The sequence below is a fragment of the Grampus griseus genome (assembly GCF_964374135.1).
Source record: "Grampus griseus genome assembly, chromosome: 3".
Lineage (NCBI taxonomy): Eukaryota > Metazoa > Chordata > Mammalia > Artiodactyla > Delphinidae > Grampus > Grampus griseus.
Genome location: NC_139019.1, coordinates 170,277,234 through 170,298,122, shown reverse-complemented (window position 1 = coordinate 170,298,122; position 20,889 = coordinate 170,277,234). Strand labels below are relative to the sequence as shown.

Genomic DNA, 20,889 nt, shown 5'->3' with positions numbered 1-20,889 from the left:
GGCTCCTTTCCGCTAGGGGGCGCCAGAGTCCGCGTCCCTCGGCATGAAGGCCCACTCCCCTGTCCCGGGGCTGGTGCATCACCCCCAAGAGGGTCCCAGACCCCTGCCCAAGGGGGGACATACCTGGAGGTGGGGGTCCTGAGAGAACCCCATCCACCCAAGTCCTGGATCCCCTGCTCTCTTCACCTTTTCCTGCACTCCGGCCTCCCAAAAGGCCATTGTGCTCCCTCTCCAAGGAGATACAGTGAGTCGAGGAAAGGAAGACACAGAGGCTGTCCTGCTGAGGGACGGAGAAAGGAGGAGGCGCCGATCGGCCTTCCACCCCGGCTCACTCGTGACCCTTCTGCCACCTGGGCCTGGGGCTGGAGCAACAAGGGGCACCTGGGTTCGCTGAGCGCTGGTCCACCCCGCCCCCACCGCCCGCAGGTCCCGCCTGCCACGCGCGGGTCTGAGTCCGGAGCGTTGGGCCTAGGTCACAGCAGGTTGATGTCGTCCAGGTAGCGGGCCAGGACTGAGTCCCGCACGTCCTTGAAGACCTTGCGGATGTTCTGTGTGTCCGTAGCGCACGTGTAGTGGCTGAAGAGGCGGCGGGAGCGAGAGCCCTTCCTGCTCCCGTCTGCGCCGTCCACACAGCTGGTGTACATGCCGGTGTACATGTCCAGGATGAACTTCTTGGCTGCCTCCGTGTCCTGCTTCGGGCCTGGGGACAGGGGTGGGCAGTCAGGGCACACGGCTCATGGGGCAGGTGGGAGCCTCTCCCTCCTGGGACCAAGGTGGGCGTTGGAGACCCTGTCCCCGATATGGGCAGCAACAGGGCTGCAGGGACCACCCACCAAAGTGCCTGCCTGCCACCGCCATCTTTTGCCTTTCTAGCTGGTCACTTGACTCAGGCCAAGCCAATAAGAGCATCAGGTATGTGTTCATGCAGGTCACATGATCTGGAATGGACCAATGACACTGGTCTCTGGGACTTTGGGCTGAACTGTGTTAAAAAGAGACCCTCTCTCTTGGCTGGGCTTGGAGCTGGGGGGATGGGAGCCTGGAACTGCAGAGAAAGACATCCTGGGGAGGTGCAAATGGGGAAACTGAGGCCGAGAGAGAGGGGGGGAAGGATGGCCATCCTGGTGAGGCACACATGCGAGTCCCCCCACCACCATCTCACATTCATATATATATATGAATATTAATATATATATTCATATATATATATGAATGAATGACTGGTGTCCTTATAAGAAGAAAAGAGACAACCAGAGACAAAGTCATGTGGTGACAGAGGCAGAGATTAGAGACATGCATCTACAAGTCAAGGAATGGCAAGGATTGCAGGGGACCACCAGAAGCTAGGAGAGAGGCCTGGAACAGATTCTCCCCTGGAGCCTCCAGAAGGAACCAACCCTGCTGACACCTTGATTTCAGACTTCTGGCCTACTGAACTATGAGGGGAAAAATTTCTGCTGTTTTCAGCATCCAGTATGAAGGCTTGTGTTAGTTCATCCCCATTCTACAGAGAGGGAAGCTGAGACTCAGAGATCTTGGGCAGAGGACAGAGATGGGTCTGGAACTCAGGCCTGTCCCATTGCATTTGAAACCCCACTGGCTCTAGGCTGGGGTAGGACCTGGACCAGCAACTCTCTTGGGAGCTGCTTTTGGGAAGTGAAGGGATAGAAAGTTCTAGAACCACTCACCCTGGAAACTGGGGAAGTAGGTAGCCAGGTGGGAGGTGGGGATCTTCTCCTCCAGGATGTCAGTTTTGTTGAGGAAGAGGATGACGGAAGTGCTTTTGAACCAGGGCAGTTCCAGGATGGTGCCAAACAGGGCCAGGCTCTCCTTCATTCGGTTCTGGGTTGGGGGGCACAAGCAGGTCATGGATCTAGACGGCCAGCTCGGCCCAAACAGGAGCCCTCTCCCCACGTAGAGATGGGGCTGTCGGCCCCCCATCCAGCAGCTTGAGGCTCCCCAATTCCCACCCAGCTGGGTCTGAGGGTGGTGTGGCCAGCTGCCTATGTACGCCCGAGATGGTTTTGTGCCTGTACTGGTTTGGGTAGTGTCCCCCCCACACCAAAATTCATGTCCACCTGGAACTTCAGAATGAGACCTTATTTGGAAATAGGGTCTTTGAAGATGTAATTAGTTAAGAATCAGTCACACTGGAGTAGGATGGGCCCTAAGTCCAATGTCTGGTATCCTTATAAAAAGGAGAATTAGGACACAAGGAGATGGCCACGTGAAGATGGAGGTAAAATGGGGTGATGTTTCTATAAGCCAAGGGACGCCAAAGACTGCCAGTGGCCACCAGAAGCTGGGAGAGCCTGGAACAGATTCTCCTTCACAGGGAACCAGCCCCACTGACACCCTGACCACAGATTTCTGGCCTCCAGGACTATGAGACGATACACTTCTGTTGTTTCAGCTCTCCCCCACCCCCATGCCCACCACCTCCCAGTTTGTGGTACTTCATCACAGCAGCCCTAGCAAACTAGGCCATCTCGTGTGGCTGGACTGGAGAAAGATCTGTGTCAGAATGACCTCAAATTGATTCTATCTGATTCAGTTTGAAAGTCGAAATTATAACCTTGGATCCCGAAACTGTCTATGGGAAAGTTTAACCCTGAAAAGTGCACATGTCAGAGATGATAATGTGCCTGACCTTCACGCCGGGAGTTAATTAGGAGAAGAGTTCACGCAAAGGAGAAGAATTCTGAGTAAAAGCAGGACATTGTCCCCATGACCCACATTCCCAGGACAGCTTACATTGTGCTTCAGTGGGGTGCGGGGGTGGGTGTGTGTCTTGAGGCTTGAGTGTCCGACTCTGTGTGTGTGTGTGTGTGTGTGTGTGTGTCAGGGTCCTGGCCTCACAAATGCTTGTAGATCTGTGTGTTGGGGTTCAATGGTCTGACCACAAAAGAGTGGACGGTGAAGCTCAAAGCCACGCCAGACACACAAAGCCCCACTCAAGAATGCCTGCTCAGCTGTGGGTCCCCGGGCCAAGATGGGGGTAAGAAAAGCAGGGGAAATGGTGCCCCTGCATCGATCGTGGCCCCTCACCTCTTGGTTGTTTTCCTCCAGACACTGGTCGTATTCACTCAGCGAGGCCAGGTAGATGAGGGCGATCACATTCTCGAAGCAGTGGATCCACTTCTTGCGTTCTGACTTTTGGCCCCCGACGTCCACGATCCTTACCGGGAACAACTCCCTTTCAGAGTTCAGGCCTAATCGGGACCCCCGTGACGAGGCGTCCCAGACCCCAGTCATGGCTGGGACATGCCATGAGCAATATTAATAGCAACAAGAATAGATGCCAGCCACCTTGTGTGTTACAGCGTTTCACCCCATGGAGCAAGTATCGCTATTATGCCCATTTTATGGATGAGGAAACTGAGGCATAGGGAGAGAGGGCACTTTCTAGAGCTTCTACTACACTGGGCTGCCTGATTTCTACCCCATGGTAGAAGACAGCTGGTTGCCCTCACTCTGCCCTGGTTCTGGCTGGGTGACAAGAGGGAAATTGCGGATCGTCTCCAGAACTCAGTTTCCCGTCAGCTGTGTTCTAGTTGACTGTGGGAGTGTCCAGTGGCCACACAGACGGGCAAACGCCGTCCCCTCTGTGTGTGGCCCAGGGAAAGGGTTCGCCTCCACCCCCACACACACCACAGCAAAAGCCTGGGCCCTCCTGCCTTTCTGTTCTCTCTTCTAAGAAACGTGGGTTACTGACAACAAGCCCTGTGTCATTTCCCCAGGGATGGGACCATTACTCAGGCAGCTGGAAGGAAATGCCAGAAGCCTCAGAGCAAGAAGGGACTTGCCCTGCTGTACCGGAGGAAAATCCAGGCTGATGCCTGCGGCTCCTGATTCCTGAAACCAGCCTCTCTCATGATCCTCAGAGTCTCTCAAACCCCGTATCCAGAGCGGGGCGTGTGATGCAGCGGTTGAGACTGGGGCTCCGATGGCTGAGATAGGTGTGGGGTATGCTGCTTGCCAGCCTCCCAGCTCGGAGTCTCAGTTTCCTCTGAGCCCTCACCTTTGGCCTAAGAACGGACTCAAGTTTCCCCATCTGATAATTCCCTCCTCAGCCCAGCCTTACTTCTGAACTTCCCCAACCACTACTTTTACTCCTAAACGTTTACCAACTCATCCATCCATCTATTCATCCATCCAACCCATCACCCACCCACCCATCTATTTGTCCATACGTCCACCTACCCACCCATCAATCCATCCATCTGTCCATCTATCCATTTATCCATTCATACATACATACACCCACCCACCCATATACCCATCCATTGATCCATCTATCCACCCACCTACCCATCCACGCGTCCATCCATGCATCCACCCACCCATCCATCCGTCCATCTTTCCAACCATCCACTCACATTTCCAAACTTCCACTCTGACCTTCAGCTGATCATCACCAGTGAAGCAAACTCAGCCCCTAACTTTGAGGGTCTCTCCGTCTAGTGGAGGAGACCCAATGCAAATAGATAAATTATGAACCTTCCTGCTAAGGACTATTGCAGAGGCCAGAACAACATGGGGCCGGGGGAGGGGGTGTTCAGGGAAACAAGGGATCAACATGGGTGGGTTGGACACTGAAGGGCCTCAAGCATCCCCCTGCACCCTCCACAGGTCCCTGCCTAAGGTCACTGAAGATTCTCTCAAGGCCACTAAGGTCACTGAGGATTCTCTAAAGGCCACTCCCAGAAGTCGCTTCTCTCACTGTATTCTTCCTGACCTCTCCTTGGCCTTTGACACTGACCATGACTCTGCATGGACCATCCTTTGCTGCACTGGCCACCCACACCTCTGGCTTCCAGCTCAGGCCTGTGTGCGCCCAGCCACCTCCCAGATGCCCCAGACCCCTCAGAACCAACCTGCCCCAAATGAGTTCATCATCTATTGTAACACCTCCTATCCCGCCACCACCACTGTGTCTCCACCATCTACTCTCTCACCTTGATGGGAAACCCATAGGGAGTCACTTTTGACTCTCTGCCCTACATCCCATGCTCATCTAGTCCTGCCCATTCTACATCAGAAAGCATTCTCGCACCGTCCCCTCATTTCCATCCCCAAGGCCACTTCCCGGGCACTTCCCAACCCTTTCTGCCTGAACCATGGCTCCTGCCTTCTCCTGGGTCTCCTGACCTCCAGCTTCACCCCTCATTTGGGGCTGAGTAAGCTCAAAGGGTGAGCTTCCCCAGCCCCAAATCAATCCCTCTGGTCTAGCCCTGACTGCACAGTCTCTGTCTCTTCCTTCCCATCACCTCCTAGCTCCAGTGAACTCCTATTCATTCTTCAATGCCCTAATAACAATGTCCCCTCCTCCAGGAAGACGTACCCTCCCAGAGCTCTGGGGGCTCAGTTTTGGCTCCCCCAGGTCCCAGTCCTGATTCCATGGAGGGGCTGGAGGTGTCTGTGTCCAGCCTTGCCTCCTTCAGCCTGGCAGCCCCTTTGGGGGCTGGGACTAGGCAACTCCTACTCATCCCTCAGTGCCCCAGTTCCTTTGCCCCTCCAACAGGAGCCTTCTCCACCCACCAGGCTATGCGCTCACCGCAGGTTGGTTTTCTGCACGGAGAAGCAGTACTCGTTGATGCCGGTGGTGGGCATGCGGCTGCGGAGCACGTCCTGCGAGGTAGGGATGTAGCCCTCCTCCATGATGCGGTCCAGATTTGACAGGTAGCTGTAGAGCCAGAAGCCCTGAGTCTTGGTCTTGAAACCTCCCTTTGCTTCTCAGGCCCACCACCCAGGGCCTGGTGAGGACCTTGCTGTGGGAAAGAGAGCCCCCAGGGCAGGGCCAGGATCTCTGGGGTCCCAGGTGGCTCAGGAGCACAGCCCAAGGCCATGGGAGCATCGGGAGAAGCAGCTTCACCCTCAGCAGCGTGACCCCAAGGACTGTCTCCCTGGCGCAGGCGTCACCCTGGGAAAACTGTCACCCCAGGTGTGTCACTGCCCCAAGAACAGTGATAGCTTGGAGCACTAGACACCCAGCGTCGTACCCAGGACAGCTTCACTGCATGATGATGAACAGCGTCACCCCAGAAATGGTGTCACCCCAGGAGAGCGTCATCCTAGAACAGTCACCCCAGAGGCGCCATCACCCCAGAAATAGTGTCACCCCAGGAATGATGTCACCCCATGAACAGTGCACCCCAGGAGCTGTGTCACCTGGGGAGCAGCGGCTCCCCGGGGACGGCCTCACCCCGGGGCAAGACCACCCACAGCATTCCCAGCAGTGGGAGCTGGCCAGCCTGAGGCCCCTCTGCCGGCTCCGATCCCTGGGACTGGGTCTCCTCTGGCTCCGCCTTGGCACCGCCTCGCGCTCAGCACCCCGACCCCGCGCCCGTCCCCGCGGACCCCAGACTCACTACACTGCCGAGTCGAGCAGGTGGAAATCGCGCCGGCGCTCGTAGCAGGCGCGGATGCCGGAGTCCCTCCACAGCCACTGCATGGCCACGGCGTAGTGCTTCTCGAAGGTGGTCACCCTGTAGGGGTCCTGGCTCATGATCAGGTTGGCCCGGTGCTGGGGAGGGACAGACGGACAGGGGCGGGTCAGAGCAGCCGGGCGGGGCGGGTTGCCCTCCTGACGTCTCCACCCCCTTTCGTGCCGGCGTCCGTCCACCAAGGGTGGGCACAGGTAGAGCACACAGCGGCGCGAGAGGCCAGCAGGGGCTTGTTTCCGTGCAGGGAGCGTCAGTTCTGGGTGACCCTGCCTGGGGCAGTAACCTCTTCTCTATCTGTTCTCCTTTCTTTGCACCGGAAGCAGGCACTCGTGTTGTTCATGTCTGAAGATAGGGTCTTTACAGAGGTAATGAAGTCACAATGAGGTCATGAGGGTGGCGCTAATCCAACGTGACTGGTGTCCTTGTAAGAAGAGGAGATTGGGACACAGACACACACAGAACGATGACCACGTGAGGACACAGGGAGAAGACAGCCATCTACAAGCCAAGGAGAGAGGCCTCAGAACGAACCAGTCCTGAGGTCTTGTGGGTTGGAACCCTCATGCACTGCTGGGGCGATGCAATCTGGTACAGCCATTGTGGAAAACAGTATGGAGGTTCCCACCAAAATTAAAAATAGAGCCACTGGGAATTCCCTGGCGGTCCAGTGGTTAGGACTCCACGCTTTCACTGCTGAGGGTCCGGGTTCCATCTCTGGTCGGGGAACTAAGATCTCACAAGCCATGTGACATGGCAAATAAATAAATAATTTTTAAAAATAGAGCTACTCTATGATACAGCAATTCTACTCCTGGGTATTTATCCAAAAGAAATGAAACTGGGATCTTGAAAAGATATCTGTACACCCAGGTTCACTGCAGTGTTATTTACAGCAGCCAAGATGTGGAAAGAACCTAAATGTCCATTGATGGTTGAATGGATAAGATAGATATATCTCGAATACTATTCAGCCTTTAAAAAGAAGGAAATTCTGCAACAGGGGACAATGTGGATGAACCTTGAAGACACCATATTAAGTGAAATAACACAGTCACAGAAGGACAGATCCTGCACGATCCCACTTACATGAGGCATCTGGAAGAGGCAAGTTCATGGACACAGAGAGTAGAATGGGCTAGGGGAAGGGAGTTGGGGTTGCTATGAATAAAGTTTCCCTTAGGCAAGCGGAATACATCCTAGAGCTCTCCCTGATGACATTGTGTCTGCAGTTACTGATACTGCATCGTGCGCTTAAAATTTGCTAAGAGAATAGATTTCATGTTGAGTGTTCTTCACACAATAAAATAAAAATTTTAAAGAGAAGGGTGATGTGACGCACAGTCTGCATAGCACCCCTCCCCCCAGCAGGGTAGGGCAGGGCTCAGGAACCAGTCCACCGTACTAATATTTCTAGAACAAAACGCCTGCTGACTCAGGACTCCTACCAGGCATCATGGGGTCCAAGGGAGAGATGGCTGAGCCCTGGGGGTCCACGGGGAACCCGCGAAGTCGGTGGGGGGACCTGCTGGTGCTGAGCTGCCTGGAATGCAGAACAGGATCCCAGGAAACCTTGGAGGAGGTGGTTCTTCACAAGGACTTAGGGGATCTGAAGGGACACAGTCCCGCCCTGAAGTCCTAAGGAAACCCCTCCCAGCGTGGTGCCCATGCGGTGAGAGCCGGGATGCTCACCTTGCTCTCGGGCCAGCTGAAGGGGATCTGCAGCCGTTCCATAGCCTCAATCATGCTCTGCATGGACACGAAGATGTTCTGGTAGACCAGGCTCCGGAAGCTCTTGCGTTCCTCCTCCGAGTAGCCCGCCCCGTGGATAATGCGCATCTGCTTGATGAACGTGCTCTTCCCGCTCTCGCCAGGGCCTGGGGAGAGGACTCTGCGGTCAGCTCAGCCCTCCGGGGCTCCCACCACCCGCCACCTCCCGCCACTAGGGTTCAAATCCCCGCTCTGTGATCCCGGGCGAGCAGCTTCATGGCTCTATGTCTCGGTTTCCCCACCTGTGAAACATGGTTTGCTGGGTGGACGTGAGGGGTAAACTAGTTCATTAAAAGTTTGTCCCAGGAGGGGCAGCACACCACGGCCTGCCGGCCGCTGTTTTTATTTTGAATTTTGGGGTTTTGTTTTGTTTTGTGTTTTTGTTTTTTTGCCACACCACGCGGCTTGTGGGATCTAAGTTCCCCGACCCGGGATGGAGCCGGGGTCCCCTGCAGTGAAAGCGCTGAGTCCTACCACTGGACCACCAAGGAATTCCTGACAGCTGCCTGTTTTTGCATGGCCAGCAAATTTTTACAGTTTGCATGGTTTTTATATTTCTAATTCTTTTCACCCTTAGTTTTTACATTTTTGTAATGGTTACAGTTTTTGCATTTTTTAATGGCTGAAAGGAATCCAAAGATTCCTTTTTGGTGACACCTGAAAATGACATGAAATTCAGGTTTCAGGGTTGGTCAATAAAGTTTTATTGGCACATGGCCGTGCCTTGTTGTATACAAATTATCTAGGGTTGGTTTCTCGGGACAGCTGCAGTGTTGAGTAGTCAGAGATCCTCTGGCTTGCAAAGCTGAAAAAATTTACCATCTGACCCTTTACAGAAAAAGTCTGTGGACCCCTGGCCTAGAGTGTGCTTTGACATAGTAAGAGCTACATTCCTGTTCACTATTATTAGCAATAGTAGTCTTTACCATGATTATAATTACTATTATTATTATTCGCTATAATAATTTCAGGAAGAGAAAGTTTTGTGAAGGAAATACAATAAGATAAATAGATAAAGAATGATTAAGTGACTACTACAGCTAAGTGTCACAGAAGGCTTCTCAGTGGAGGTGACATTGGCGTTGAGATCTGAAGGCTGGGAAGGTTGCTCTCGTGCCAAGATCTGGAGGAGGGAGCACCAGGCAGTGGACACAGCACGTGCAAAGGCCCTGGGGCAGGACCAGGCCTGGTGTTTTGGCGGAATAGCGAGGAGGCCTGTGTGCTTGGAGCTGAGTGAGCGAGGGGGAGAGAGGGAGGAGGTGAAATTATGATTGTGGAAGGGGTTCTAAGGAGAAGAGGGCTTTGAGTTAGGCAGGGTAATCTAGGAGGGCTTCACTGAGGAGGTGACATCTCATCTGAGACCTGGCAGATGACAGAATTCATTAGAAGAGAAGGGGGAATAGCATTCCCAACAGCAGGCACAGCACATGCAAAGGTCCAGGGGCAGGACCATGCCTGGCATGTTGGAGGAAGAGCCAGGAGGCCTGTGTGTCTGGGGCAGAGTGATCAAGGGGGAGAGAGGGAGGGGGAGGGCAGGGAGGGGACAGGGCAGGTCATGCAGGGCCTTGTGGGCTGTGGGTAGAGGAGGGGTGGGGCCTGACCCAGGGGCTCACAGGTGGCCCCTGACTACTGAGGGGAGGGCAGGTTGGGGAGAGGTGAACCCAGCCAGATGGGACTGTTCTGGTCCAGGCTGGACCCAGGTGGCCGCGTGGAGCTAGAGAGAAGAGGACATATGCCCAAGATATTTGGGAGACAGAATACACACGACCTTGCTGATGGACCAGAGTGGGGAGAGGGGTCCTTGCAGGCTCACCTACAGAAGCTCCAGGGCCAAGCACTGGGTGAAACCACAGGGCCCTTCTGAGTGCAGGGTCGCACGTCAAAAAGCCGGTCATGGGTCTGGGATAGTAACACTAGAACCTTTGGAAACTCAAAGAGCAAGGCCTGGCTCCCTGCTGTCTGAGCCCTGATATCTCCCTGTCCCAGCCTCTGTTTTCTCGTCTGTGAAATGGGCATGATAGCCAGGCGGGAGGTGTGGGGCCGGGAACCACCTCCAACACCTTGTCACCCTGCCGGTTCCTGGGGGACACTGGTGTGGGGTCCCTCCAGGGGTGGGGAAGCGGACTCGTGCAGGAGGAACTGGGACCAGCAGCAAAAAGGGAAGGGGTGCCCTGGCTGGAGCCAGAAAGAGGAACGAGGAGCAGAGGAAACACAGCAGGGAGGAGGCGGGGAGTGTAAGAAGCGGCAGAGGACGGGGTGGAACTCTGTTGTACCGCCCCTGGGGGGCTCTCGTCCCCTCCCACTCCCAGCAATTCTGAAGGCAGTGAGGGCAGGACCCAGCGACACCGCTGCACTCGAGATCCAAGGAAAAGAGTCAATTTGCTATGGCCCTAAAGGACATTCATGGGGAAACTGGGAATGCCAGTGGGACGTGATGGTGACGGGATTCGGGACGTGATGGTGACGGGATTGCATCACTCTCATCGCCTGCTCACCATTGCCCTGGGGGGGTCTTTGCTTTTTAGTGGGACGTAAACCCACTGAAGTATCTGGGGGGGAAAAGGTGTCAGGGCTGCAACTTTACTCACAAACGGTTCCGATAAAAATGAATACGTACGTGTTAAATATAATATATAAATGTATAACAAATAAACTATAGCTATGCATTATGTAAATTATAAGTATATACACATATACTTATATATAATGTGTGTGTATACATATATATATGTATATATATAGAGAGAGAGAGAGAGAGATAGAGGGAGAGAGCGAGCAGGGTGGGATGGGATAAAGGGCATGTGATAAAATGTTAACATTTGCAGAAGAATCCGGTGCAACTTTTTTATAACTCTGAAAGTATTTTAAAATGAAAAGTTAAGAAAGTGGGAAAAAAAACCCTCAAGGGCTTCCCTGGTGGTGCAGTGGTTAAGAATCCACCTGCCAATGTATGGGACATGGGTTCGAGCCCGGGTCCGGGAAGATCCCACATGCCGTGGAGCAACTAAGCCCGTGCGCCACAACTACTGAGCCTGCGTGCCACAACTACTGAAGCCCATGCGCCTAGAGCCCATGCTCCACAACAAGAGAAGCCACTGGACTGAGAAGCCCGTGCACCTCAATGAAGAGTAGCCCCCGCTTGCCACAACTAGAGAAAGCCTGCGCGCAGCAACGAAGACCCAACGCAGCCAAAAATAAAATAAATAAACTTATTAAAATAAAAAAAACCCTCACATGCCATGTGAGATGCTGCATTGGAGGCTGGAACAGAAAAGGGGCCGTGGTGGAAAAACCAGTGAAATCGAAATCTGGAGTTTAGTTAACAGAAATGTAATGGTACGGTTCCCACATTAATATCTCAGCTGTGATGAGCACATGGCACTTATGTAAGATGTCACCACGAGAGGAAGCTGCTTAGGAGGAGACGGGAACTCTCTGGACTATCTTTGCCACATTTCTGTCCTTCAAAAATGATTCCAAAATAAAAAGTTTCCTGCAAACAAACCAACAACAAACAAAAAACGCCCCACAGTTCCACAATCTGAAATGCTTCAGTAAGGAGCCACATGTGTCTCAGATTCCTTGGATTTCAGGACGGGGATACATCAAACTCAATAAATATTCCTGCAGTAGAACCTCTGACTACCACAGTCAGTGAGATAAACCCACAGCCTCGCCTCCCACTGGGAAACCTGGGAGATGGGCTGGTGTCCGGAGCTTCTGCTATTTGGAGGTGGAAGAGGTACCGTAAGCCCCCCTGTCCTCCTAGGGTGCCGGGGGGTCCACACGCACCAGCTTGCCTGAGCCCACAAGAGGAATGGCTCTTGGCTCCACATTTCACGTGGGGCAACTGAGTCCCAGATCGGTTGGGTCATGCAGCTGGTGGGTGGCCAAACTGGGACTCAAACCCGGTTCTGAGTCCAGAGCTCACGGGCTTTTTAATAATCATTCCGGGAAGTTCCCCAGGCACTGCCTGAATTATCGTCACTAAGATTCCCACTGTTTTCCCATTCGCAGTAGAGACGTGGGGGCTCAGAGAGGTGAAGTGACTTTCCCAGGGTCACACAGCTACTGGAAAAGCAGAGGAGTAAACACAAGCCCTTGTGGATCCTTCACCTTCATCAAAGTATCAGTTCATGTGATGTTTCTACGGACGCTCGGAAGCTCGTCGGCTCCTCTGGGTGCTGCCAAGACGGCGGTGAGACCTACGGCAGGGGGCTGCACCCTTTGACCTTCCTCTGGGTTGCCCCCAAAAGTGTGGAGAACAAAGAAAGATCTCACCAAGAAACAGTTAATTTTTATTTATTTATTTATTTTTGGGTGCGTTGGGTCTTCGTTGCTGCGTGCAGGCTTTCTCTAGTTGCAGCGAGCGGAGGCTACTCTTCATTGCGGTGCGCGGGCTTCTCATTGCGGTGGCTTCTCTTGTTGCAGAGCATAGGCTCTGGGCACGCTGGCTTCAGTAGTTGTGGCACATGAGCTCAGGAGTTGTGGCTCGCAGGCTCTAGAGCGCAGGCTCAGTAGTTGTGGCACATGGGCTCAGTAGTTGTGGTGCACGGGCTTAGTTGCTCCACGGCATGTGGGATCTTCCTGGACCAGGGCTCAAACCTGTGTCCCCTGCATTGGCAGGAGGATACTTAACCACTGCACCACCAGGGAAGTCCGCAACAGTTAATTTTGTTGAGATGCACCGATTTCCTTTTTTTTTTTTCCTCTTCTGTTTCATTAAAGAAAAAAAAATATCCTGGTTGCCACCCACAGCTTGGGTTTTGTGACTCACAAGTGGCTCACAACCTGAAGTCTGAAAAACTCCACCTTTGCAGCTGTGACTGTCCTGGAGCCACTGAGGAATCAGGAGTCTCTCTGCTCCCTCTCCTGATGTGGTTCAGCAAGCCCCCCAAATGGGACTGGGAGCTGCAGGGAGAGCTGTTGCCACCTGGCACGTCCTCGCAGCCAGACGGGAAGTGATTGCTTCCTTCTGGGAATGGGTGAGGAAGTAGAAACTCGCGGAGGCCAGGAGCCGTGCCAAGCCCCAGGCATCGCGAGACGCTGTGCAGCTCCTTCCATGGTTGATGGCAGTCCCAGCCCCGCCATCCTCCCCCAGGAAACTGGGCCACTGGGACACAGGGAGCTGCCTGAGAGCAGACAGCTCATCTTCTTTGCCCAGCTCTGCCTCAAAACTGGCTGCAGACCCCAGACCCATCCTGCCGCCGCCCTGGGCCTCAGTTTCCCCATCTGTCATTGGGCTTCTGTAGAGGCACGTTCACAGGGCAGTCAAGCGGGTGGACTGTGGAACCAGAATTCTAGGTTCCGATCCTGGTTGTGTGACCTTGGGCAGGTCGCTTCACCTCTCTGGGCCTCGGTTTCCCCGTCTGGAGTGGTTCCTACCTCACATAGTATGGACAGAGCTGGCTCCTTTAATTGCCTTATTCTGAGTCTTCCCCCTCCTCAACGTGGTGACCACTTCCTGTCAGGGACAGACCCCCAGCCCCTTGGCCTTCTTCCTCCAAAGGGTCAGCCACCTCGCAGAAAAAAAAAATAATAATAACTTTTGGATTCAATTCCTGTTTTTAAAGAGGGCAGGTGTGGAAGCAGCCCTCAGGGCTTGGATAGGGGTGTTGAAACCACAGTCCAGCGGGCTGTCCATAGGGCCACCATCTGTGCTTGGGCACGTGGACAACCTCCCCTCTCCCCTCTCCCACCCCTACTAGCAGAAGTGGCTTCCTGATTTGGGACTGGCTGTGCAGTGATCAGTGGGGCAAGGGACTTTCCCAGCTCCAGGAAGATATGGTACAGCTCTGGGGAAAATCATCCCTGAAACAGGATTCATTCATTCATTCATTCACTCATTTATAAATCATGCATTGGGTATCTGCTCTACGTCAGGTCACCATACTCCTGAAATAGATGCTGGGGACACAGGAGTGAATAAGATGGACATGGTCCTCACCTCTGTGTTGCTTGCTGTGTAACTGGAGAGACAGACAATAAACAAGGAAACAAGAAAACACCTGAGAGAGCATCAGCGAGTGAGTGGTATGAAGAAAAATCAGGCGAGAAAGAAAGATGGGGCTGACTTTGAAGCCCGGGAAATCAGGGAAGACTTCTCTGAGGAAGTGACACTTGAGCTGAGACCTGTCTTGAGTGAAAGGAGTGAGAGCACCAGCCATGCAAAGGCTTGGGGGATGCTGAGAGCCCTTGGCAGGGAGAATGGCATGTGCAAAGGTCCTGAGGTGTGGTTAAAGAAAACCTGAGATGTGCAAGGAAGTATCATTAACACTGCCAAACCCCTAGCCCAACAGGTCAAGAAAAATGGAGCAAAGACAAAGAATGAAAAAGGAGACATCACTACAAATCCCACAGACATGAAAGGATGACAAGGGAATGTTATAAACAACCTTATGCCTATACATTTGACAACTTTGAAGAAATGGACAAATTCTTTGGAAGATACCAATAACCAAAGCTCACTCGAGAAGGAATAGCCCTATTTATTAAAAGATAGTAAATAAAATATATATACTAGCCTAGCTATTACAGAAAGTGAATAGAGATAGCTATGAAATTAAATTCTTAATTAAAACCTTCCAGGCTCAGACAGCTTCACTGGGGTCCCATGCCCCCACCCTCTCCTCTCTCTCCACCCCTCAGGGCTGCCCCTTGCCACTGAGCAAGAGAAGAGAGAGGACGGCCATCCAGATGACCAGGCTCTTTGCCCCAGGACAGGCAGATGGGACTTTGGAACACTTCCCCGGCCCTCGCTCAGGGCTCAGGCAGTCCCAGGAGACCCTCCCAGGCTGGCGTCCCTGGGCTTAGGCCAGCAGGGTCATACACAGGGCAAGGTGGCTGGGGAAGTGGACACACGTGGATAAGAAGACGTGAGGTCTCAGAGGCTTCCAATCCACCACACCCACGTCACCCCCACCCCCTCACCCTGTTCTATTTTCCTCCTGTTCTTCGCGCTGCCGGAAATTATTTTACCCGCTTATTAGTTTGGGGGCTTAACATCTGTTTCCCCCACCGGAAGCTGAGGTCCCCAGAGGCAGGGACACGCTCCATCTCCTCTGCCGCTGTGCCCCCACGAATTACTCAGTATGTCTTGAGTGAATGAACCGACCAATCAATCAATCAATCAGAGGCACGTGGCAATGCTCTCTCTGCCCACACGACTCGTGCTGATAAACCACCAGAACAGACCCAGCTCTCCAGAGGGACGGGAGGGGCTCGGAGGGCGAGGCTGGAGCTCCCCAGGCTGTGTGGCTCATTCCCTTCCTGCGACGCGGAACCGATGGGGCGGGCCGGGCCTGCCTGACAGAAGCCAGGCCGCCGGCCCAAACCGCCTCTGCTCCTGCAGATGCCCAGGAGATGGCCGGACCGCGGGACGGGCCCACAGCTCACCCCTTGGGACGAGGAACCGGGCCTCAGTCGACTCATCCTGAAAGTGGGCTCCCAGGCTGTCCCGCCCGGGGTGGCCGCGGACTCACCCAACAGCAGCAGCTTCAGCTCCCTTCGGTCCCGCTTCTTCTGCTCCAGGAGGATCTTGTTGATTTCCTGGTCGATCCGGGCCGCCGACTTCTCGTCCTCGGTCAGGCACCAGGCGCAGCAGCTCCAGGTCAGCGAGCGGGCCATGGTGGGGCCTCAGCGGGCACCAGGCGGCATCGCCCCCGCGTCCTCCTCCTCCCCCGGGAGGCACCCCGGCCGGCCGCTCCGGGGTGGGCTTCTGACAGCCGGCGGCAAGAGTCTCCCTCGTCGTGGGGGTCGCCCCCCCGGGACCCCCGGCTTCCCGGCCTTGGGCACCCGGCGGCCCAGCTCGGCGAGGCCTGCGCGGCGGGTCAGGGGTGGAGAAGGAGAGGAGATGCCGGCTTAGGGCTCCCCGCCCACCCCCAGACCTGCCCGGCCCGGCCCGACAGGTTGACGGCAGTAGAGCCAGAGGTGAGGTGGGCGCCCCAGGGGAGGGCGGGGCGGGGAGCAAAGGCCCGGCGTCTGCAATCTGGGTCTGCGCTGCGCCTCCTTCCTCATTCTGGAGAAGGGGTGGACCCTGTCCTCCTGGGCCTCTGACGCCCGGCCCCGGCCCACCCACCTCTCCCCCTCCTCTGGGCCAATTAGAAGCAGTCATCAGAATACCCCACAAGGTCTTTTTTAAAAGCACAGCCAGGGCCCGGCGTCACTTACTGTTTTAAGTGCTTTTGTGTTTGGCGGGGTGGGGGTTGGTCATGTGGACAGCACCCCAAGTTCCTTGCCATTCCCGCTGCACAGATGGGGACATAGAGGCACAGCCAGGCAGTGACAGCCCCCGGGGAGCCTCTCCCACCCGTGGGGCCTCAGTCTCAACTGCAGAGCTGGCAGCTTTGGGACTTTGGAACCGGGCCATTCATTCTTCTTGCAAACATTTATGCGGCGCCTACTGTGTGCCAGGCATTCTACACACAGCAGGGACCCAAATGATAAAAAACCCGATCTCCCTGCCTTATGCTCTAGACAAACAGATAAAGAAATACCTTAAATATTTGTATATCTAAGCCTATCAGATGGCCATAAATTGTGAGAGGAAAATAAAGCTGGGAAGGGGGATGGGAGATTGGGGGGGCTCATGTGTGGCTTGAAACAGGGGGTCAAGGAAGGTCACTCTGAGAAGACAGGCATTTGGGAGGAGAAGTTGGACAGGCAGCCTGGACATAGAGGGATCTTGGGAGTCAAGCCCGCATCCCAGCGAGGCCATGAGGCCCTCGTTCCCTGACGACTCAGCCTTCAGGACCTTAGAAGCAGGAGGGGACACAGGGGTGGCTGTGTAGCTGCGTCCCCACAGAATGTCTCCAATCCAGCAGCTCTTTGCTGTGTTCGGGGATAGAATGCTCTTTGAGAGGTTCTAGAAAGCTCTAGAAAGTTCCCAAACACCCCTCCCCCCCAGAGATACACAGAATCTGGGAGACCCCGGGCCCCTCCCACAGGCACTGGTGAGGCTCAGAGAGGGTGTGTGCTGTGCCTGAGGTCACACAGCCGCAACTGTCTGCCTGTGCCACGCCCCAGCCGGCACCAATGCGGTTTCCTTTGCTGTTGATTCATAACGACCAGCAGATGGGAAGTTCGATAGGGGCCCCGTTGGGTCACTGGGTCCTGGCAGGCACTGCCCTGCTCAACCCCGTTCCCACCCCCGACCGGATGGCCGTGAGGAGGGGGTGCTCCCCGCGGCCTGAGGCCTGGGTGACTTCCCACTACCGGGGAAGGTGAAGAAAAGCAGAAATAATAATCTGGGCCACACAGAAGCAGAACGGAGGTAACCAGCTTGGCAAAACCCAGAGGCCAGGCTGAGTCACAGACTGGAGGGTGGATGGCGGGGCAAGGCCAGGAGCACCTGGGGCCACCCCACTGTTTCCCAAAGGACACCAGGTCCCTAACCCATCACACAGGGCCAGGGCGGCATCCCGCTGACTTCAGAGAAATAAAAACAGGTGCCTTGATTCCCCCTCCTCCGGGGCCCATACTCTGTGAATTTCTCCAGCCTCACAACAAATCTTCCCACTTCCCCAAACAGGCGAGGAGCTGCTTCCTCTCCAGATGAGGTACCATCCTGGCGGGACACCTGTCACCTATTAGTTCATTCGGGAATAACAGGGTGAGCTGTGTGTGTGTTTAAAAAATACACACACACGGACCTCCCTGATGGTCCAGTGGGTAAGACTCCACGCTCCCCATGCAGGGGGCCCAGGTTCCATCTGTGACTGGGGAACTAGATCCTGCATGCCGCAACTCAGAGCCGGCGCAGCCAAATAAATAAATAAGTAAATTTTTAAAACATATATTAAAAAAAAGTACACACACAGACTTCTCTTGCAGTCCAGTGGTTAAGACTCCGCCCTTCCACTGCAGAGGGCGTGGGTTCCATCCCTGGTCAGGGAACTAAAAATTAAAACAAACACACACACACACACACACACACAGAAAACACAGAAAACATGAACATATAACCTAATAATTTCCTGTGAAACTGATACCCACGTGATCCCCACCTAGACCAAGATTCAGGGTATCGTCAGCCCCAAGAGGGTTCCCAGATACCCGTTCCAACAAGACCCCCTTCCTCCTGCTGGGCAGTCGGTACTGCACCAACTTCTGTGGTATTTCTGTGTTTGGGGGGTATTTTTGGTAACAAGATTTATTTTGCTTTTTGTTTTTTCAATTTACGTGGCTTGGTAGGTGCTTCCTTTGGTGTACGGTTTTGTGTTTTAACAAATGTACACAGTCATGTAAATTATGGCTAAAACAGTTGACAGAATATGGTCTGTCACCTGAAGAACCCCCTCCAGGTACCTCTTTATAGCCAGACCCTCACCTGAGCCCTCACCCCTGGAAACCATCAGTCTGCTTTTTTTTTTTTTTTTTTTTTGCGGTATGCGGGCCTCTCACTGTTGTGGCCTCTCCCGTTGTGGAGCACAGGCTCCGGACGTGCAGGCCCAGCAGCCATGGCTCACGGGCCCAGCCGCTCCGCGGCATGTGGGATCCTCCCGGACCGGGGCACGAACCCACGTCCCCTGCAACGGCAGACGGACTCTCAACCACTGCGCCACCAGGGAAGACCGATCTGGTCTTTGTTGCTATGGTTTTTTGAATCTTTTTGAGACTGTCATATACATGGAATCACACACTGTGTAATTTTTGAGACTGGCTTCTTTCACTTAGCATCTGAGATCCGCCTATGCAGTGGGGCATGTCAGGAGCCCTCTCCTTTGGACTCTTGGGTAGTTTTCTGTTGTGTGGGTTCATCACCCTTTATCTGTTCACCCGTAGAAGGCCATTTGGGTTGCTCCCAGTTTGGGGGTGATAACGGATAGTGCTGCTGTAAACATGCACTATAATCATCATCAGTGCTCATTTCTCTAGGATATTTCTAGAAGCGGGATGGTTGGGTCATAAGGTAATTGTACGTATAACTTTGTAAGAAACGGCTGAATGCTTTTCTGGTGTGGCTTTCCCATTTTGCACGCCCATCAGAAATGCCTGAGGGGGGCTTCCCTGGTGGCGCACTGGTTAAGAATCTGCCTGCCAATGCAGGGGACAAGGGTTCGAGCCCTGGTCCCGGAAGATCCCACGTGTTGCAGAGCAACTAAGCCCGTGCGCCACAACTACTGAGCCTGCGCTCTAGAGCCCGTGAGCCACAACTACTGAGCCTGTGCTCTAGAGCCCGTGAGCCACAACTACTGAACCCGCGTGCCACAACTACTGAAGCCTGTGCATGTAGAGCCCATGCTCCACAACAAGAGAAGCCATCGCAATGAGAAGCCCGCGCACCGCATCCAAGAGTAGCCCCGGCTCGCCACAACTAGAGAAAGCCCGCATGCAGCAACGAAGACCCAATGCAGCCAAAAATAAATAAATTTATTAAAAAAAAAAAAAACCCAACTGTGGAATTGCTGGGTTACAAGGTATTTCCCAGATATTAACTCTCTTTTGCCAAAGTGCGTGTACCAATTTACAACCCCAGTAGCTCTGGTAAGTTTTTTTTGTTTGTTTTTTAAATTTTTGCCCGTGCCACCGGGCTTGCAGAATCTTCGCTCCTCGATCAGGGATCGAACCCGTGCCCCCTGCAGTGGAAGCCCGGATTCTTAACCACTGGACCACCAGGGAATTCTCTCTGGTGAGTTTTTTATGGACCTAAATTTATCCCATCCAAAAGTCTCTCCTTTATTCAGAAACGACGATCTCCTTGCTGTTCCTTTGGTATGAGAAATGCCCTTTCTGTTTAATGAGGAATAGGATGTCTACATGGTTTTACAGTACCTCACAGTCCTCAGCTGATGGGAGGCCACAGCTGGGTCATTCCCTGGCCACTGCCCTTGGCCATACCCAAGGTCATGCCCCCGCCCCCACCAGGGCTGGCCCAAGGCTGGGGTACAAATGTCCATCCCCTCCCTTTATTAACTGATGAATCACGGATTTGATTCCACTTCTGCGAGTATATCCATACCGAAAGCAGGGTCTCCAGAGGGTCTTTCCCACCCAAGTTCACAAAAGCATGATTCACCGCAGCCAAAAGGAGGAAACAGCCAGGATCCCCTCGCCGGCCACCTGGGCCGGCTTGGTGGGCGGGGGACTCGGGCTCGGAAGGTTTTCTGTCTTGAAAGCCTCCTGGTTTTGTAACAAGGGCCCTGCGTTTTCACTTTGCACCGGGTCGCGGCTGGTGCCCAGGCTCGGGGGCGCCGCCTACCGTCAGGGCAAGGTCCCGGCCGCTCTGTGCCTCGGTTTCCCTGTTGGAACCGGGATGCGGAGAGGACCTCCGGAGCGGATGCGCGTTCGCGCGGACGGGCGCGGAAAGCAGGCGAGCAGCACCTGCCGGCCGCGGGGGACATGACGGCCAGGCGCGCCGGCAGCATCCGCGGGCTCCCTCCCTGCACCCACCTCCCGAATCCCACTCCCTCCTCCGCCTCCACCTGGGACCACTCCATCATCTCCCACCTGGTCCAGCTGAGTCCCCTCCATCCGGGTCCCTGATTCCGCCCTCAGCCCCACAGTCTGTCCTCCCGGAAGCGGCCACCAGAGGGCGCCTATGAGCACTGAGTCAGGCCCTGTCCCGCCCCTGTCCACAGTCCTCCAGGGTCCCACCTTCCTGAGGGTAAAAGCCCAAGTCCTCCCCGCGGCCCACAAGGCTCTGCACGACCTGCCCTGTCCCCTCCCTGCCCTCCCC

General features: G+C 54.4%; 1 protein-coding gene across 1 annotated transcript; it reads right to left on the bottom strand.

Annotated features, from left to right (window-relative positions):
• Positions 1–448: 448 nt before the first annotated feature.
• GNA15 (G protein subunit alpha 15) lies at positions 449–15,839 on the bottom strand (the record flags this gene model as incomplete). Its single annotated transcript, XM_082651684.1, has 7 exons — positions 449–700; positions 1,689–1,842; positions 3,049–3,178; positions 5,558–5,686; positions 6,372–6,526; positions 8,136–8,320; positions 15,695–15,839. 7 exons carry the CDS (start codon positions 15,837–15,839, stop codon positions 474–476), a joined length of 1,125 nt encoding a protein of 374 aa, XP_082507810.1. The 3' UTR covers positions 449–473.
• Between the last annotated feature and the right edge of the window lie 5,050 nt (positions 15,840–20,889).